The sequence below is a fragment of the Podarcis raffonei genome, chromosome 10 (genome assembly GCF_027172205.1).
Source record: "Podarcis raffonei isolate rPodRaf1 chromosome 10, rPodRaf1.pri, whole genome shotgun sequence".
Lineage (NCBI taxonomy): Eukaryota > Metazoa > Chordata > Lepidosauria > Squamata > Lacertidae > Podarcis > Podarcis raffonei.
The window spans coordinates 20,489,750-20,505,917 of NC_070611.1; the positions used below are offsets into that span (position 1 = coordinate 20,489,750).

General features: G+C 43.2%; 1 protein-coding gene across 8 annotated transcripts in view; it reads right to left on the reverse strand.

The window, feature by feature from the left end:
• The window catches only part of PTPRZ1 (protein tyrosine phosphatase receptor type Z1), a 111,070-nt gene extending 95,122 nt beyond the window's left edge, over positions 1-15,948 (reverse strand). For 3 of the 8 annotated variants that reach the window (XM_053405606.1, XM_053405605.1, XM_053405604.1), the window contains exon 1: positions 15,602-15,948. In XM_053405606.1, coding sequence (XP_053261581.1) covers positions 15,602-15,668 — 67 coding nt within the window. In that variant the 5' untranslated portion in view covers positions 15,669-15,948. The remainder of the gene's footprint in view (positions 1-15,601) is intronic. The other 5 variants (XM_053405609.1, XM_053405608.1, XM_053405607.1 and 2 more) reach the window with 3 other exon arrangements.
• Between the last annotated feature and the right edge of the window lie 220 nt (positions 15,949-16,168).

A 16,168-nucleotide genomic window follows, 5' to 3' on the forward strand; every position in this document is an offset into this window, starting at 1 on the left:
GAGCTGAACAGTTTTCCAGGAAGCCATGTATCTTGAATGAACAGAAAATCAGCTTATTTAGAAATCATATATGCATGATACAGAGGAGTGTAAAATTATAACAAGTCATGCCAAAAACTAATGAAAGCAGAGCATTTCAGGAAGAAGGAAGCTTGCAGAACTTTGAAGAACATCTCAGGTTCTTAGGATTAATCCTAACAGCTGGCTCTCAAATCTAGCCCTATACATAATTCTAGGACTAGATTAAGGTAGGGTTTTAAAATAGCTGTTAAACCCCCTTACACCAAGTTGAGGATAGCTTTTATAGATTATTTTGCAGGAACAGAAACTTGATTTGACCAAAGTATAAAATCAAGCATGCTTCATTTCCTCAGGGCTTGCATCTGTCATTTTGAACAAATATGAACGTGACAGAGTTACACATGGAACCCACTTGCCTATGTGTGACATAATATCCATAGCTAATGATTTACTGAATCCATCAATGCAGTAGGCAATAAATCACATATTCCCCAGCCAATGTACAAAGAATCTGGTACATTGCTTACACTAGCCTAGCCGAATTTGTTTTATGAGCAATTTGAAGATTGTGTTGAAAACTCATCCTTAAAGAGAAAGTCAGTTGAGTTTTATAAGCAATACTTGGCACTTAAAAGTATCTTTCCCCCTTCTTTTCTGTGAGTTCTTCTTCTTCCAATTCAACAAACCTCATTCCAAGCATCTACTTCCAGATCAAACAGAAAGACTGTAAGTACATCAAGGCATTGAAGACCTTGTTCCTTTCCTTTCTCAACACTACAATAAGCATGACCCCCTGCCAATGTCTGTAATAAAAGTCCAGGTCAAACGTTACAAACTCCCAACTGTTTTCCCCCATCCACCTAGATTCTCTGTGCCACATCCTGTCCAGTTCTTAATAGTGCTTCATCACTAGTAAGAGGTAATTTGAATCACAGCAATAAAGGGTTTACTCCTTTTCATTGTTACCATATAATCACAGGCCGCGGGGAAGGCCAACTTGAATAAAATATTGGCGGGGTGCAGGTAAGCCCTACCCCACATAATCTATCACATGATGCAGTGCACATACACCATTTGAATGACAATGCCCATCAACTTTTGCGGGGCAGCCCCCTCAAATAGTCTATTGGGGGGCAAAGACTCTAGAAGTTGGCTCCTATTATGACAGGAGATAGACTAGGTGGCATTGAGGCCCCAAAAGCAAAATAAGGCCCAGATTTTGGTAATCATCAATTAGGTCACCTCAGCCTAAATGGATAAATAACAGAAGGAACCCAGTTCCCCATCTAAGTCATGATTACACAAGAATTTATTTTTTTCATTACTGAATCATGCCAGACAGCCCTACCTTACTAAACCAGTGCTTGAAGGATAGGTGGGGTGGGTGTGGATGGCTTCATTTCAAATTAGCACAGACTTCGTTTAGTCTGTTATCAACTCACCACCTTTATAGCTGGGTAAACTATTTGCTAACAAGCTTGAATTAGTGCATCCACAATGAAAAGAACCATGCTACTATGGGGCTTATTTCTATTCTCTAGCCTTGCCCAAACCAGAGTTGCTTGTAAAGCTATCAGAGACAGCAGGTTGTGGTTTATAAAGCCATATACAACTTGGGAGCAGGATACTGGGAAGATCACCCACCCCTTACAAACCCAGTCGATGGCTATGCTCTGCAGGTGAGGAAGGCCTCCTACAGATATCATCTTATCAGGAGGTCTGTTCCACACAATATAGGAGTCAGACCTTTAGTGTCATGGCATTCACCTTTTGTATTTCCCTCTCTTTAAATATTAAACCCTTCTGAAGGTATTCCTCTTCCAACCAGCCCTTTAAGTTGAGATGCAGTCTGCATCTGTATTGGAATTATTAAAAGAAGCTTTTACTGTTTTATTGCTTGTTATCTGCTGCCCTGGCCTCCTTTGGGAGGAATGGCAGGGTGTATATGCAATCAATCAATTCCAGGAGAGTTTTACAATAACTGGGGGGAAATGGGATAGCTTTAGATCCACCTGAAAAGAAGTGGGATAGTGTTCTACACCACACCATCCCACTTTGAGAACTACAACAGGTACAAAATCGACCGACCGCATTTGTAGAGCTATTGTAAACATTTGAATATTTGGGGGACATTTAGGACATTTGCGCACACATTCACAAGGGGACATAGGGATGTATAAATTTATCTTTCCCATCCCCATGTTTCCTCTGAGGCTTGCGCTCTAGGAGACGACACCGTGAGTCAGAAAAACCTCCAGCAGATTGTTCACTGCAGTCACGTTGCCATGAAGGGGAAAGCTGGAGCTCCCTCTGTGCAGATAATAAAGACTACTGGCTCATGGTAGGAACATTTCTCTGCAAGATTCCTACAAAACAAATCCCACAGCAGACAGCATGATTCAGAAAAGGCACAGAAGCACTGAGAATTAAATAGCAGCAGCAGAAGCACCCCAAATCTTTTTGTATAGACCTACTGGCCGTGAATGAAGAAAGAGAATAGTTCCTAAGCTAAACTTATTTGTATGAACACTTGAATGACAACTTCTGAGTCCATTTTGTATTCAGTTGCTGACTACTGAAGTTTGCTCTCTTGCCTTAACCAACAGATGCCAAACGCTGAAAACTCTCATGGAAAATGGTGACGCAGTGGTGCAGTAAACAATTTTACAGAACAATTGACAACTTAATGTGAAAATTATTGTTTCCCTCGGTCGCTGTTGTTGTTGCAGTATCAGTACAATATGACAATATGTGCTTGCAGCTCTTAAAAGTTTCAGGAGCCACATGCTTCTTTGAAACAGGTTACAGATGTTCATGGTTTATGAATTATATATTACATTTTTATTCCAGATTACTCCAATAGACTTCAGTGAGGCTGCCTGAAGCGCCCAGATTAATCTTTTTCACCTGAAAACACTTGAAAAATATTCCTTCTTACATAACCCCCGCAGTGATAAAACAGACATTTAACAGGGGATGTTAAAACCCCTACAGAAATAAATGAAGTTGTTCGTGACAAACTGGGAGGGTAACGTTAACAGCCGCTTCAGTCCCAATATAGTGGCATAACAAACTCTGGGAAAGGCTATGAATAGATATTTATGTATTTGTTATATTTTATCCCACTCTTTCTCCTGGGAACTCTGGGTGGTTAAATGCCTCTCATTCTCTCGCCCTATATTCTCACAGCAACCTTGTGAGATGTGGTAGGCTGAGATATAGTGTCTAGCTCAAGGTCAGCCAGTGAACTTAATCTGAACCTAGTCTCCCTGGTTCTTCTGGGAAGAAAGAAGATGGCCTGTTTGGGACAGGGCTTTACTATACTGGAAGGAGCAAGTTTACTGATTGGAGGCACCCTTGGATCCAAGGAGCTTGAAGCTCAGGTGGCCTCGGTGGCTAGGAGAGCCTAGTTCCTGCTAAAGCACCTGAAGTATGTGTTTTCAGGACCTAATGTATTAATGTAACTGGTTTTTTCTTTTTAAAAATTATTTTTATTAAAGATTTTCTTGGTTTACCAAAGTACATGTCTTGTCTCTTTTTTTCAGGTTGTACAGTCTCTCTTACAAATCAGTTACATTTGTTGTGGGGCATTAGTGTTGAGTAAAGGTGTCATGGACTTTGAAGACACTCAAACTCAGAATGCAAGGGAGAAACATGCTAAGAGGAAGGCACGTTTGGCAAATCCACACCATGATCAACTCCCGCCCGGGAACCAATGTCCCCACTGAGGAAGGACGTGTGGGTCCAGAATTGGCCTCCACAGTCACCTACGGACTCATTGTTAAAACTGTGTTTATGGAAGACAATCTTACTCGGCTACTAGTGATCGCCAAAGAAGAAGAAGAAGTGTTGAGTACAGTATAAGGTTGGGGAAGAAGAGGGGGGAGAGGAGGGATGGTGTGGTGAGGCTTATATTCTTTTGTATAGTGTACATGTGGGCTTCTGTGTCAACGTCAACTGGGCAGGTTCTCTATTCGTTTATTACATTTCCTTGATTGCAAGAGGTATTGGGGGGGCAGGGTGTGGTTGGTTGTCTGTGGCTGTCTGCAGTGGGGTTTGTTTGCATTTGTGATGGGGGGAGGGCTTGTTGGGTAAGCCACAGGTAAGCCACACTGATTCATATGCTGTCGGTGGATTATTGTTGTTGCCTTGTTGGGCTGTGTATGTGATAAAAGGGGAGCCATGAAGGTGTCCTCTTCTATTTGTCCCCATCTCAGTTTCAGTTTATTGGTTAGCTTTTCTAGTAAGGCTGTTTCCCATACAATTTGATACCATTGGTCCATATTTACTCCTGACAGGTCCCTCCAGTGTCTGGCTATGAGGCTTCTGGCTGCTGAGAGTGGGTGGGTTATAAGCTTTGTATAATGTCAGTGGTCATTATGATCTGGGCAGAAAGAACTCAATCATAATCTTCAGAATTTTTGTTTTAATGCATAGCCTGCCTTGCAGCAACTCACAGAGCAGTACTGCTAGGTACCTTTGGCCACATTTAAAAGGGAATTAGAGTTAAAGAAGATATGGTGAGGATTGTTATCCTAGCCAATCCTCAGTTTTGGAGGCTTCTCCCTAGGCAGCGTGAGAAGTGTGGCAGAATATAACTTATTCCTTCCACCATTTTTAGTAGTCCCTTCAGTTCTATTATGTGTGCAGTATATAATAATGATGGTTCTTCCCTGTTCACATCTATGGCCACCTTCACAAAGCTACAAAAAGGCATGTCCTAACTTGGTCATGCTCATTAATTTCAGGTGTCTTCTCTGAGTAAAACTTAGATGGATACCACCCATGGTATGGAAGCTATTATTACTCGCCTTGAGTTACTCGGACTGAGTTAAGCCAAAACATGGATCAGACAATAGCCTGTGTTGCACTGTGCTTCCAGGTCTAGTCAATATCCACTGGAAGAGAAGTAGGGAAGAAGAGGCTGAACCTGGCAAAGATGACCAGAGGCCTTCCTTGCATTGGTATTTAACATGAGCTTTCAGGCTTTTTAATTTTTAGTGTTCCAGAGGTTCAGTGGATAGTCTGTGCTAAATAAGGTCCCTCTTAAGACTTAAATTGCTTGAAGGAAGCCATTCCTATTAAATTCAAATTAAAGCTTTTCCACTGACTGCTGGAATACTGAAATTAGCTGATATACAACATTCAAGGCAACAGAAAGCTAGTCACATTAAAGGAAACGCCTAAAGACTTGCCAAGAAAATTTACATACACTAATGACTGTGTGTGAAATTCTATCACTGTGTGCACAGAAACAGGTCTTTATTCATCAAGATACATCTGGGTGCATTTATTTGTAAACAATGTCCAGTACCCAAAGCAATTGAAAGAAGAAAACTGGAGCTGCATGTTGATACTTGGGAGATACTATTTGTTTCATTTTCCAAAAACTTTCTAGTGATTTTTTTCTCTCTCCATTCTGCATTACCGGAGATAAAAATTTTAAAGTTGTTACTTAGCTGCAACAACTTTTCAGAGCTATCTAGACATCACTTAACGGAAGTGTTTGGCTCTAAGTCAATTTAGTTCCATTGATATCCTTAGGACAGAGCTGACTTAATTGGATGGACGATTGAAGTTTTATTAATTCCCCAACCAAGCCAGAATTCTTCACATGCACAAAATACGCGAATTTAATTTTGCTAATAACGTCTGGGATCAGTAACCCATAAATTTCAAAGTGGGTCACATGAATGGGTGCTGGGATTAAAAAACCTGTGAGAACAAAGACCAACAAATGCTCAGTGCAAAACTGCACTGCTCTGGTTGTTTCAGGATATAAAGGAGCTACTGTCACAGCAACACCTGTAGGCATAAATATCTACAGCAGCAGCACTCAACTCTGATTACTCTGCCACCCACTTTTGCATTTTCACCAAATAAAAAGAGCTTCACTGCTATATCAACCATGGCAACACATTTTTGTCATTGAGAGCCAGATTCAACCCATTTCTGTTAGAAGAAGCCAGTGCAAGAACTCCTGCTAGTGCAGTGAGGCTTCTTCCCTCCCCAAGGAGCAAGCAGGGGGAGGAAAGGAGATCATTCCATTGGGCAAGCAATTCCGCTCTCAGTGTTTTCTTTGTAGCCTACTCTCCTTTAGCTTCCTTTTAAAACCTGTGCGCTATCTCTGTAGTCTCTCTTCTCTCAGTTCATCTGTTTTATTCCCTGTCCCTTATTGTTCTGTCTCTGTCTCTCCATCTGTTATCTCCTCCCCTTTGCTTTTCATGATCTATTTTTGCCCATGCCTCATTGCTAAACAGCAACAGTACTAAAGGTGTCTACCTCCCAGTAATTCACATACTAATAGCTTTTGTAGCTATTACATACCTAGGTTTGCAACTACAGTGGGAATTGTATCTTCTCTCTACTGTCCTGTTTCAGCCTTTTCAAATATCTCTCCTGTCCTAATTTTTTAGGAAACAAGTACAGTCCACCATCCGTACCATACATGCTTAAGGCAAAGCTCTAAAGGTGAGACACAGGATAGGCATTGCAAACAACCCGTGTACTGAAGTTTTATATATAAAGCTGGCATGTGGACACCCTTTAGTTATGCTGATGAAAAACCCTATACTTTTTTTATCACAATACACAGTGCTATTTTTCTAGAAAAAGAGGTGCTGGAACTCACCACAAAAGCCTTCCTTGTTCTCTTATAATGGCAATGGCACCCACCTGAGAGGTGCCAGAACTGACTTCTGGCTGGAAAAAAGCCCTGACAATAGAGATGCTCATACAGCATCCCTCATAGGAGAGTGCGTTCATCGCTGGTGGCTATGCCCCTCTGCCACCTAGCATTCTGGCAATTCCCCATGCCAGCCGTGCATTTTAGCCAGTGTGTGAAGCAGTCCTATATGCATAGAATGCCTGCATTGCCATGGGGGAAGACTGGGCCTACCAGGACCTTATCTTACATGGAAACATTCTGCATGAGTAGACTGCATGCACATTGGGGTATTTAACACATTGGCCAAAAACACCCAGCTTGAAGTGGGAGGTGTAGCATGGGTGCTTTTAGGGTCCCTGAGAGAAGGAGAAGCCAGGGTTGAGGATACTCTAGGCAAAGCCCAGGTGAGAGATGGGATGCATGGCCACTGTTGATATGTGTGAATTCTTATGCCATGGACTATGTGGGTGGTTGGAGGTACTGAAGATATAAGTGCTTTTTTGGTGCTGCTCTTAACTGGATTGAGATTAATACCCACCTGCATTTGCTGTTGCCTTATTGTAGTAAAGGGGAACATATAGCCCTCTTGATGCTATTGGACTACAGCAGGCATAGGCAAACTCGGCCCTCCAGATGTTTTGGGACTACAACTCCCATCATCCCTGACCACTGGTCCTGTTAGCTAGGGATTATGGGAGTTGTAGTCCCAAAAACATCTAGAGGACTGAGTTTGCCTATGCCTGGACTACAGCTTCCATCATTCCTAACCATTTGCCACTGCTCTTGTCATATCCTTCTGATCACTCCCTGATGTTAGAACATGAAGAAGTGCTAGGGGGATCAATTATAATGACTGTGTGAAAGTACATTGATGAAAAAGAAGGCGGACTCCAGAATAATACACTGTAGACACATGGAATTTCCTGTGAAATTGAACAGCAATTCTTCCTTCGTGAGGAAGCAGGAAAAAGCTGAAATGAACTTAGTGAATACTGTTTGGAAATGTCTACTTTATGGGTAATTACTGGGTAATTATACTGGAATAGTCACTTACATGCAGCAGTAAGTGTTGAGCTCTAAAAAAATATATGTGATGATGTACAGAGTGGTACATGCCAATATAACATATTTTTCAACTTCCAAGAACGACTCCAGCACAAAACCACCGAATTACAACTAATGAAGTTCAGTTCTATCACCTGTGGCCTGAACCGAGATGATTTTTAAATTCCATTACAGATGTTAATTAATATAAAAATCATGTCATTGATATGTCATTTTCAACACTGGTGTGTGAATGTTTACTGTCCTTACTTCAAATGCATTTAAGCTTTAACGTAATGTCAATCTGGTTTGTTTGCATTGTACTGCATTGCATTCCCTGCTCACCTCACCTGTTTACATTTTTCCTGTCTACAGCTGCCAAGAAAGGGTAACACTTCATGCATCTGATGGATTCTAGTCTATGAAAACTTGTGCTATAATAAATGCATTAGTCATTAAAGCATCACAATACTTTTGCTAAGATAGTTGTCATTTTGGAAAATATTCCAGACTCTATGATACTCAATCTCTTCCCGCCCCCCGCCGTATTATTAACATGGTGTGATCTTGCCATGGCTACTTTAACAGTAATGCCAGATAATCTTGCTGCACAACCTAACTTATTACATTGTGTTCAACACTGCCACTGTTCCACAGGTTCTAGAAAGCCCAGAAAGAATTCTGAATTTCAGATATACTATGAAAAAAACTGAGCCAGTGGTGACCATTGCCACCAGTTTGTTTTGTAATAAAAGTTTCAAAGCCCTGAGGTCACATTTTATCTATAGTGAGGGTCAAGTAAACTGCTAGAAAGTAAGTAGTGTGGGACTGGGATTGTTTTATAATACAGTGGTACCTTGGGTTACATATGCTTTAGGTTACAGACTCCGCTAATCCAGAAATAGTGCTTCAGATTAAGAACTTTGCTTCAGGATGAGAACAGAAATTGTGCTCCGGCGGCACGGCAGCAGCAGGAGGGCCCATTAGCTAAAGTGGTGCTTCAGATTAAGAACAGTTTCAGGTTAAGTACAGACCTCCAGAACGAATTAAGTACTTAACCCGAGGTACCACTGTAGTGTGTTCCTTTAAAAGCACATATGGGTTAAGAGAAACTGCCATGGAAATGAGAATTACATCTCTTTTAGGCTGTATATATTATTGGCCTGAACACAGAAGCAATAGGAATAGCCTCCATGGCAGCTCCACAAAGAGGCTATTACATCTGCAGTGGTTTATCCAATGTATCATTGATGTTATATGGATTGTTTTCATGATCTTGGAGTGGAACTTCCATCACCCTTCCAAGGGAAAGGTATCTCAGACATCAGGTCAGTTTATTCAAAAACTATAGAAGTATAGTGATTAAGAGAACGAGGTAAGAACCATAGCTGACCGTAGGTAAGCTGCAATATCTCAACCTAACAGCCTTCATTTGTAATATGGGGATAACAATACTAGAAAAGGCCAGTTCATTTCAATGGACTTGTTCTAAGCATGACAAAGTCTGGATCAGGCATAATATACACAAAGTGCTTTGAGCACTTAGAAAACATGCTGCATAAATAACTGTATTAACATTATTACCACTGCCAGAAGACCATGAATAACGCTCCGCATGCTGCAGAGACCCTCCACACGATAAGCTTAAAGTGCTGATTACAGCCGCCACGTTAAGTAGATGCGCTTGTTCCCAATCAGGGGAGGACTGGATGTAAATCAGTCTAAAACCCAACTACGGCATCCTACTTTATTCCCCCAGATTTAGTCTGATTGCTTCTTTATTTAAGGATGTGTTGATGTGATGGGCAGAACAACTTGGATGTGTATAAATGTTACTTCCATACACTTCCTTGTGCATAGATGTTGCTCTATATAGATTTCACCATGGGATATGTTTTTTAAAAAAACTTATTTAAGTTGCCTTTAGGATTATTATTTTTTAAAAAAATGTGGGTGAAGGTATTCTGACTCCCACATGACATCAGAAACAAAGAGGTGCAAAATCAGAAACTAAACAAGTGATTAGGGTGCAATATTCTAATTGTCTGGAGCAACCTCATTAGCCTCACTGAATTATTTTCTGAAGGTGACTTGTAAACTCACCCTTTCATACTCCTTGCCCACATTTTCTGCAGAGCAAGTTCATTTCTATCTGAAATCTTTGTTAAAACAGGGGCAGTGTGCCTTCGCAAAAATACTTCAGAAGTTTTGGGGGCTAAAAAGACCTGTATATATTAGTAGTTAAGTTTCTTTGAAAAAGCTGCCTGTACAGTAATGAGTACATTTTACTTTTAGCTTATAGCTTTAAAGACTTTTCGCTTTAAAGATTTTCTTCCTGTTGATTTATGTTTCCTTATGCAGAACCCTCTGGTGTGTTCAAACAGAACTTGTCTTAATGAGATGAGTTTATAAGCACAGTGACAAGAGAGGTGCAATACTGGGAAGGCTCACAAATGGTGCGTGAAGTTTTAAGAATAAGGCTTTCAGCTGTGATACTCGATTTCTAGAACCGACTCAGTCGTCCAACCCTCGAAGGAAAACTTGAAGAACACTGTTTCAAGATAAATTGAAATTGTCAGCAAAAGAGCTGAACCTTCTCGCCCTTAAATTCCTAATTAGAGCAGCCACAGTGGGAACTGACCATTTAAATGACAAGTGCAAGAAAGAAGGAAAACAAGACTTGCTAAGATGACAGTTCTCAAACTAATTACTTCGCAGTAATCCCACAGTATTCAATGGAAACTACGTCAGATGCAAAGACAATGCAGGGGAACCAAAGTAAGATTTAAGCCCTTTTCAGGCCTATTGGGGGGAAAACCAGTTCTTAAATAGGCTGAAATTCAATACTGTACTTTAGCACAACTAGGTTGCCAATTCGGCTGTAAGTGACTCAAGCACTTTGAAGAATGCTGTGAGGGGAAACGGGGGGGGGGCATTGTATCAGTTCATGACTGCAACTTTGTCCCTTCCAGATGTTGCTGGACTTCCATCAGCTCCAGCCAGCATGGCCAGGGTGATGGGGATTGTAGTACAGTAACATAAGGATAGCTCTACTGCTAACACCAAGGTTAAAGGTTCAATCCCCGTATGGGACAGCTGCATATTTAGGTTGAACTAGTAGATGATCCTCAGGGTCCACCTCTGATTCTATGATTTCACAACATTTGGAGGAGAGCTCCAGGTTGGGAGAGGCTGCATTATAGTACAGTGGTACCTCGGGTTAAGTACTTAATTCGTTCCGGAGTTCCGTTCATAACCTGAAAATGTTCTTAACCTGAACCACCACTTTAGCTAATGGGGCCTCCTGCTGCTGCCATGCTGTTCTCATCCTGAAGCAAAGTTCTTAACCTGAGGTACTATTTCTGGATTAGCGGAGGCTGTAACCTGAAGCATATATAACCTGAAGTTTATGTAACCCGAGGTACCACTGTATCCACTCACCACTGCTTCTAAAATGAACCATTTATATGATGTGGCAAATGTATCCAAATATTGTAACAGTAAATAACATTGCTCCATGGAAATTATTGCAACATACTAACAATTGCAAACTTAATGCTATCTCATTTCTTATACATAGTGTCCACACACTGTTTTCATTTGTTCAGCTTTTCAAATGTCTTGCAACAATCAAATGTAAAATGTTAGTAGTTTTCTTTGTACTCCAGCAGTGTACATTTGGAGAGTGTGGATTTGGATTTGGAGAGACTTGTCAAATTTTGGGAGGGGGGAGGTGGGGTAGATATAAACCCTCTGAATCTGATCTCAGAGTATTTGTGGGTGAAACTTATCATATCATTTGTATCATTCTTGACCTTTTGCTCAGCCTCTGGTTTAATCTGTGCACTGCCATTTATATTCATATGGTCAAGATTCACTAAATAGGCCCCAACCAGTCTCAATGGAGAGAAATAAACAAAGACAGTACAAAAGATCATTCAGTTGAGGAGTTACCGCTGGCCATTAATGTGCAACCAGGCAATACTTTCCAGAGATTTAAGACAGGGGAGAGGCAAAAGACTAGTAAGGATGCCAAACACCCACACATTCATGTATGCAGCACAGCTGAAAATATGAATAATGGTGCTCCCAAGAGGAGGATATTTCATACAAGTATATTATAAGCAACACAACGCAAAATGAAGAAAAAAAGTTGCACTGAAACGAAGCAAATGAACTTGCAACAATGCACCATGAACTAAGTCTACTTATCATGATCAATCAAATCAGTCTTCAGCATCATCATGACAAACACTTTTCATGCTAGTATTACCAAGTAGTTAAAGGCAAAGGGACCCCTGACCATTAAGTCCAGTCGCGGACAACTCTGGGGTTGCGGCGCTCATCTCGCTTTACTGGCCAAGGGAGCCGGCGTACAGCTTCTGGTCATGTGGCCAGCCTTGACTAAGCCGCTTCTGGTGAACCAGAGCAGCGCACAGAAATGCCGTTTACCTTCCCGCCGGAGCAGTACCTATTTATCTACTTGACTTTGACATGCTTTCGAACTGCTAGGTTGGCAGGAGCAGGGACCGAGCAACGGGAACTCACCCCGTCGCAGGGATTCGAACCGCCGACCTTCAGATCGGCAAGTCCTAGGCTCAGTAGTTTAGACCACAGCGCCACCCACGTCCCCACCAAGCAGTTACTATATATTTATTTATATCACACCTTTTCCCCAGATGGGACTCAAGGAGGTTATATGTATGCCCCATGTGCACAAACACAAAGATTTCCTCAATAATTTTGGAACTAGACTTTTTTTTATAATAAAAAAAATACAAAACCAAATGTTAGGCAAAGTGGAAATATTGAATAGATTAGAAAACCGTAACAGGTAATGAGCATCCAAATTTACTATGATACTCCAGTACTTAGTACAGTATATTCATTCATGGGAACAATCAATGGTATACAAGTCATTCTCACTCAAGAGGATCAACAACAGACTAACCCTGAGATGATACAACCTGCTATAGTCCCTCGAGTCATATTTGAAAAATAATCAGGGGCCTTCAGATGTATATAGCTAATGTTACACCTGATGTATGAATAAAACTCTTGATCTTATTGGTGCTGTATGTTTTAGCATGTCCAAGTTTCATATTCACATATCACAAATTAGCATTCTGTTTTTCAATGTAAGCTTTGTGGATCTCCAGTAAGGAAATGTTTCATCAAGTCTGCAAAACTCAAGGTTCTGTTTTACGTCTTTTAACTAAGATGATTTATAATATAAAGCTACAGAAAAAGCAGGCTTTTTAAAAATAAGGCTCAATAAATATTCCTGTAGTATTAAGGTTGCAAGCAACAGATGCAGACAAAAAAACAATAATTTCCTCATTATGAGGAAATAAATGAAGTTCACCTACTGTTGAGTCTGTCACTGACTTCAGTTAGTGGATTTCTGCTACTATACCTATTTTGACCTACAGCTGAGGACATACTAATTTCATTAAAATGACCTCTTTGTAAAGAATCAACCCCAAGCACTTAATAGTCACAATAAGAATGGCATTAAATTACTCAAGTCATTTTAATGTAACCTCTGTTGAACCAGTCACAGTTAGCTACAAATTAAGCCCTTCCAGCAGTCTTCAAAATGGGAACTCAGATTACTTTTATATGTGCAATAAATCATACATTTAATATAATGGCATCTCTTGCATAGCTGGTATATGACACTGATCCCTTACAGTTTACAAAGGTTTAATGAACCAAAGGCAGCAGAACCTATTGGACAAAAATGTAGGTTAATATCTACTTTATCTGTTGTAAAACTGGACATGGGTATAAATGACTGCAGGAAATATTTACTTTCACTCACAGCACAGGAAGCAATATGCTCTAGTCCTCTGTTTGGCAAACGCTAATAATGTAACCACAGACATCGTTATATGTTCCATGCAAATAACAACCCGACCGCGTATTTCATTTCATTTTACATTTATTGGACAAAATAAAAAAAATTCCTTCCAGTAGCACCTTAGAGACCAACTAAGTTTGTTATTGGTATGAGCTTTCGTGTGCATGCACACATGATTGGACAGTTAGCCGTTTTGCTCGCACGCCTAGCTCATCTATTTGACACGATTCCTTCGAGAAATTCCCACCCTCGCCCGCTCTCACTGCATCCCACTTATGACACCCCCACCCCCACCCTCATTGGACAGAAGTGTCATTCATGTCAATGGCAACAGCTCTCACATTCGTGGCTTGAGGTTGCTACTCAGTGACAACTGCCCGAACACGCAGTGCAATCCAACACAGAGCACATTGCACAGGCAGGTCGATGCCTGTTTCCAACGCATTGTTTGGACTGTAGGCAATTTCTCATTCAGTGACTCCCTTCTCTCTCTCTCTTCCTTATGTCATGTGCAGTTGCCAACAGGAGAGCTTCCTCCTGCCTGGCTAGGCAGAGAACAAATGGCTGAAGCAGCAGCATCTCTCTCTCCCCCCCCCCGCCCCCCATTTCCCTGCTTCCTTGTGCACAGCTTATGCCTTGGGGGCATCCTTCCTTCCTGCTCTGCAATGCATCCAAGCGAGGCATTCCCTTGTGGTTTCACAGTTAAGGGAAAAGGAAGGGGGAAAGAGCCCCCCTCCCAGCTTCCTCCCAATCGATGTGTCTGCTGGCAATTCCGGAGAGAAACAGGGGCACCCCGCCTGGAGCAGGAGGTCAGGAGGGTGCAGGGGTGCCAACTTGAATAAAATATTTGGGGAGCTCAGGTACGCCCCCGCCCCTCACAGTTGACCACATTACGTGGTGCATGCACACCATTTGAATGACAATGCCCATCAACTTTGGGGGCCCCAGTCTCCTCAAATATTTTACTGGGGGGGGGGGGAGTGAAGACCCCTCAGCCCCTAGAAGTTGGCTCCTATGGGCCCATGGACATAGCCAGGATTTTTGTTAGGAGGGGCAAGCCTTTTGTTGGGGGGAACAGAACCTCAGTTTGCTAATGCAAACTGCTAATGCTAATGTTTATTGATTTTTATTTATTATAGGGGGCCAGCTGCCCCTCCATGCCCCCCTTGGTTACGCCCATGGGCAAGCCCTGCCCCACATTTGAATTGGCCCCTCAAATATTTATTGGGGGGCAAAGATCCGTTAGCCCCTAGAGGTTGGCTTCTACGGGAGGGTGCCAACTTGAATAAAATATTGGGGAGCAAGCCCATGGGCATAGCCAGGATTTTTGATACGGGAGGCAGAACCTCAGTTTGCTATGCATTTTTATTATCGGGGGGGCAGCTGCCCCTCTCTGCCCCCCCCCGCTATGCCCATGGGTAAACCCCGTCCCACACAATCGAACCGGTGCACGCACACCATTCAATAGCAATGCCCATCAACTGGGGGGGGCGGCCCCCTCAAATATTTTATTGGAAGTGTGTGTGGGGGGGGGGAGATCCCTCAGCCCCCAGAACCTGGCATCTTAGGGGAGGGTGCCAACCTGAATAAAATAAGAGCGGTGAAGCCCCGCCCCACATAATCGATCGCAAGAATCGGAGCATGCACCCCATCAATTGGGGGGAGGAGAGGGGAGCTCAAATATTTTATGGGGGGGGGTCTGAAGGGACCTCGGCCCCTCGGATTTGGCTCAGGCTGGCCCGAGCTTCCCTCCTGAGAGACCCTGGGGAAACAGCAGGTGCTTCTTATTCTTCCTTCCTCCTCTTGTTCCCTCAGGGGCTCTCCCTCCCTTCCACACACACGCGACGGAATGGCTGCCCTGCGCCTCAGGCTCCGCGCACATCCCCAGAAGTCTTCCTCAAGTTTGGGAGCGAGGGGAATGGCAGACCCCCCGTTTGGAGAGAGGGGCCCGTGAGGCTGGAGGCGAGGCGACGCCGGGCGAAGTTGCCTCCCTCACAAACACTCACCGAGTCGGCAGAGGCAGAAGAAGAAGAGCGGCAGGGACGCGAGCAGCCAGCGCCGGAGGATTCGCATTTCCACACCGTCTCGGCTGCTTCTTTCCTCCCCTCGAAATAGAAAAGAAAAACACCGCCCTCTTATTCGCTCGGTTCTCCCCTGGATAGGGAGGGCGTTACGCCCGGTGGGGAAGGAAGCGAGCGAGAGAGAGAACGAAATAATCCCCGCCAAAGACACTCTCTCTCTCTCTCTCTCCGCGAGGGACTTCGCAGCCTCCTCGGACCGAATGCGCTCCGAGAGAGCGCTGTTGCGGCTCGCGCGGCCGGTGTCTGCGCGTGCGCGTCTGCGCGTAGCTGCGAGAAAGGGAGAGAGGGAGGAGGGGTGGGGGACGCATCTAGCTCTCTCTCGCGCGCGCTACGCTGGAAGAAAAGAGCTGCGCGCGAGGCGCAGGCGGAGTTGGCGCGCGAGCGCGACTTAGAAGGAGCAGAGCGCGGGGAGGGGGAAGGTTTGGCGGGAAGGCGCGGGGCGGGTGGCGAGACGAGAAGCGTCCCGCGTGAGGGGAAAGAGAGCGCCTGAAA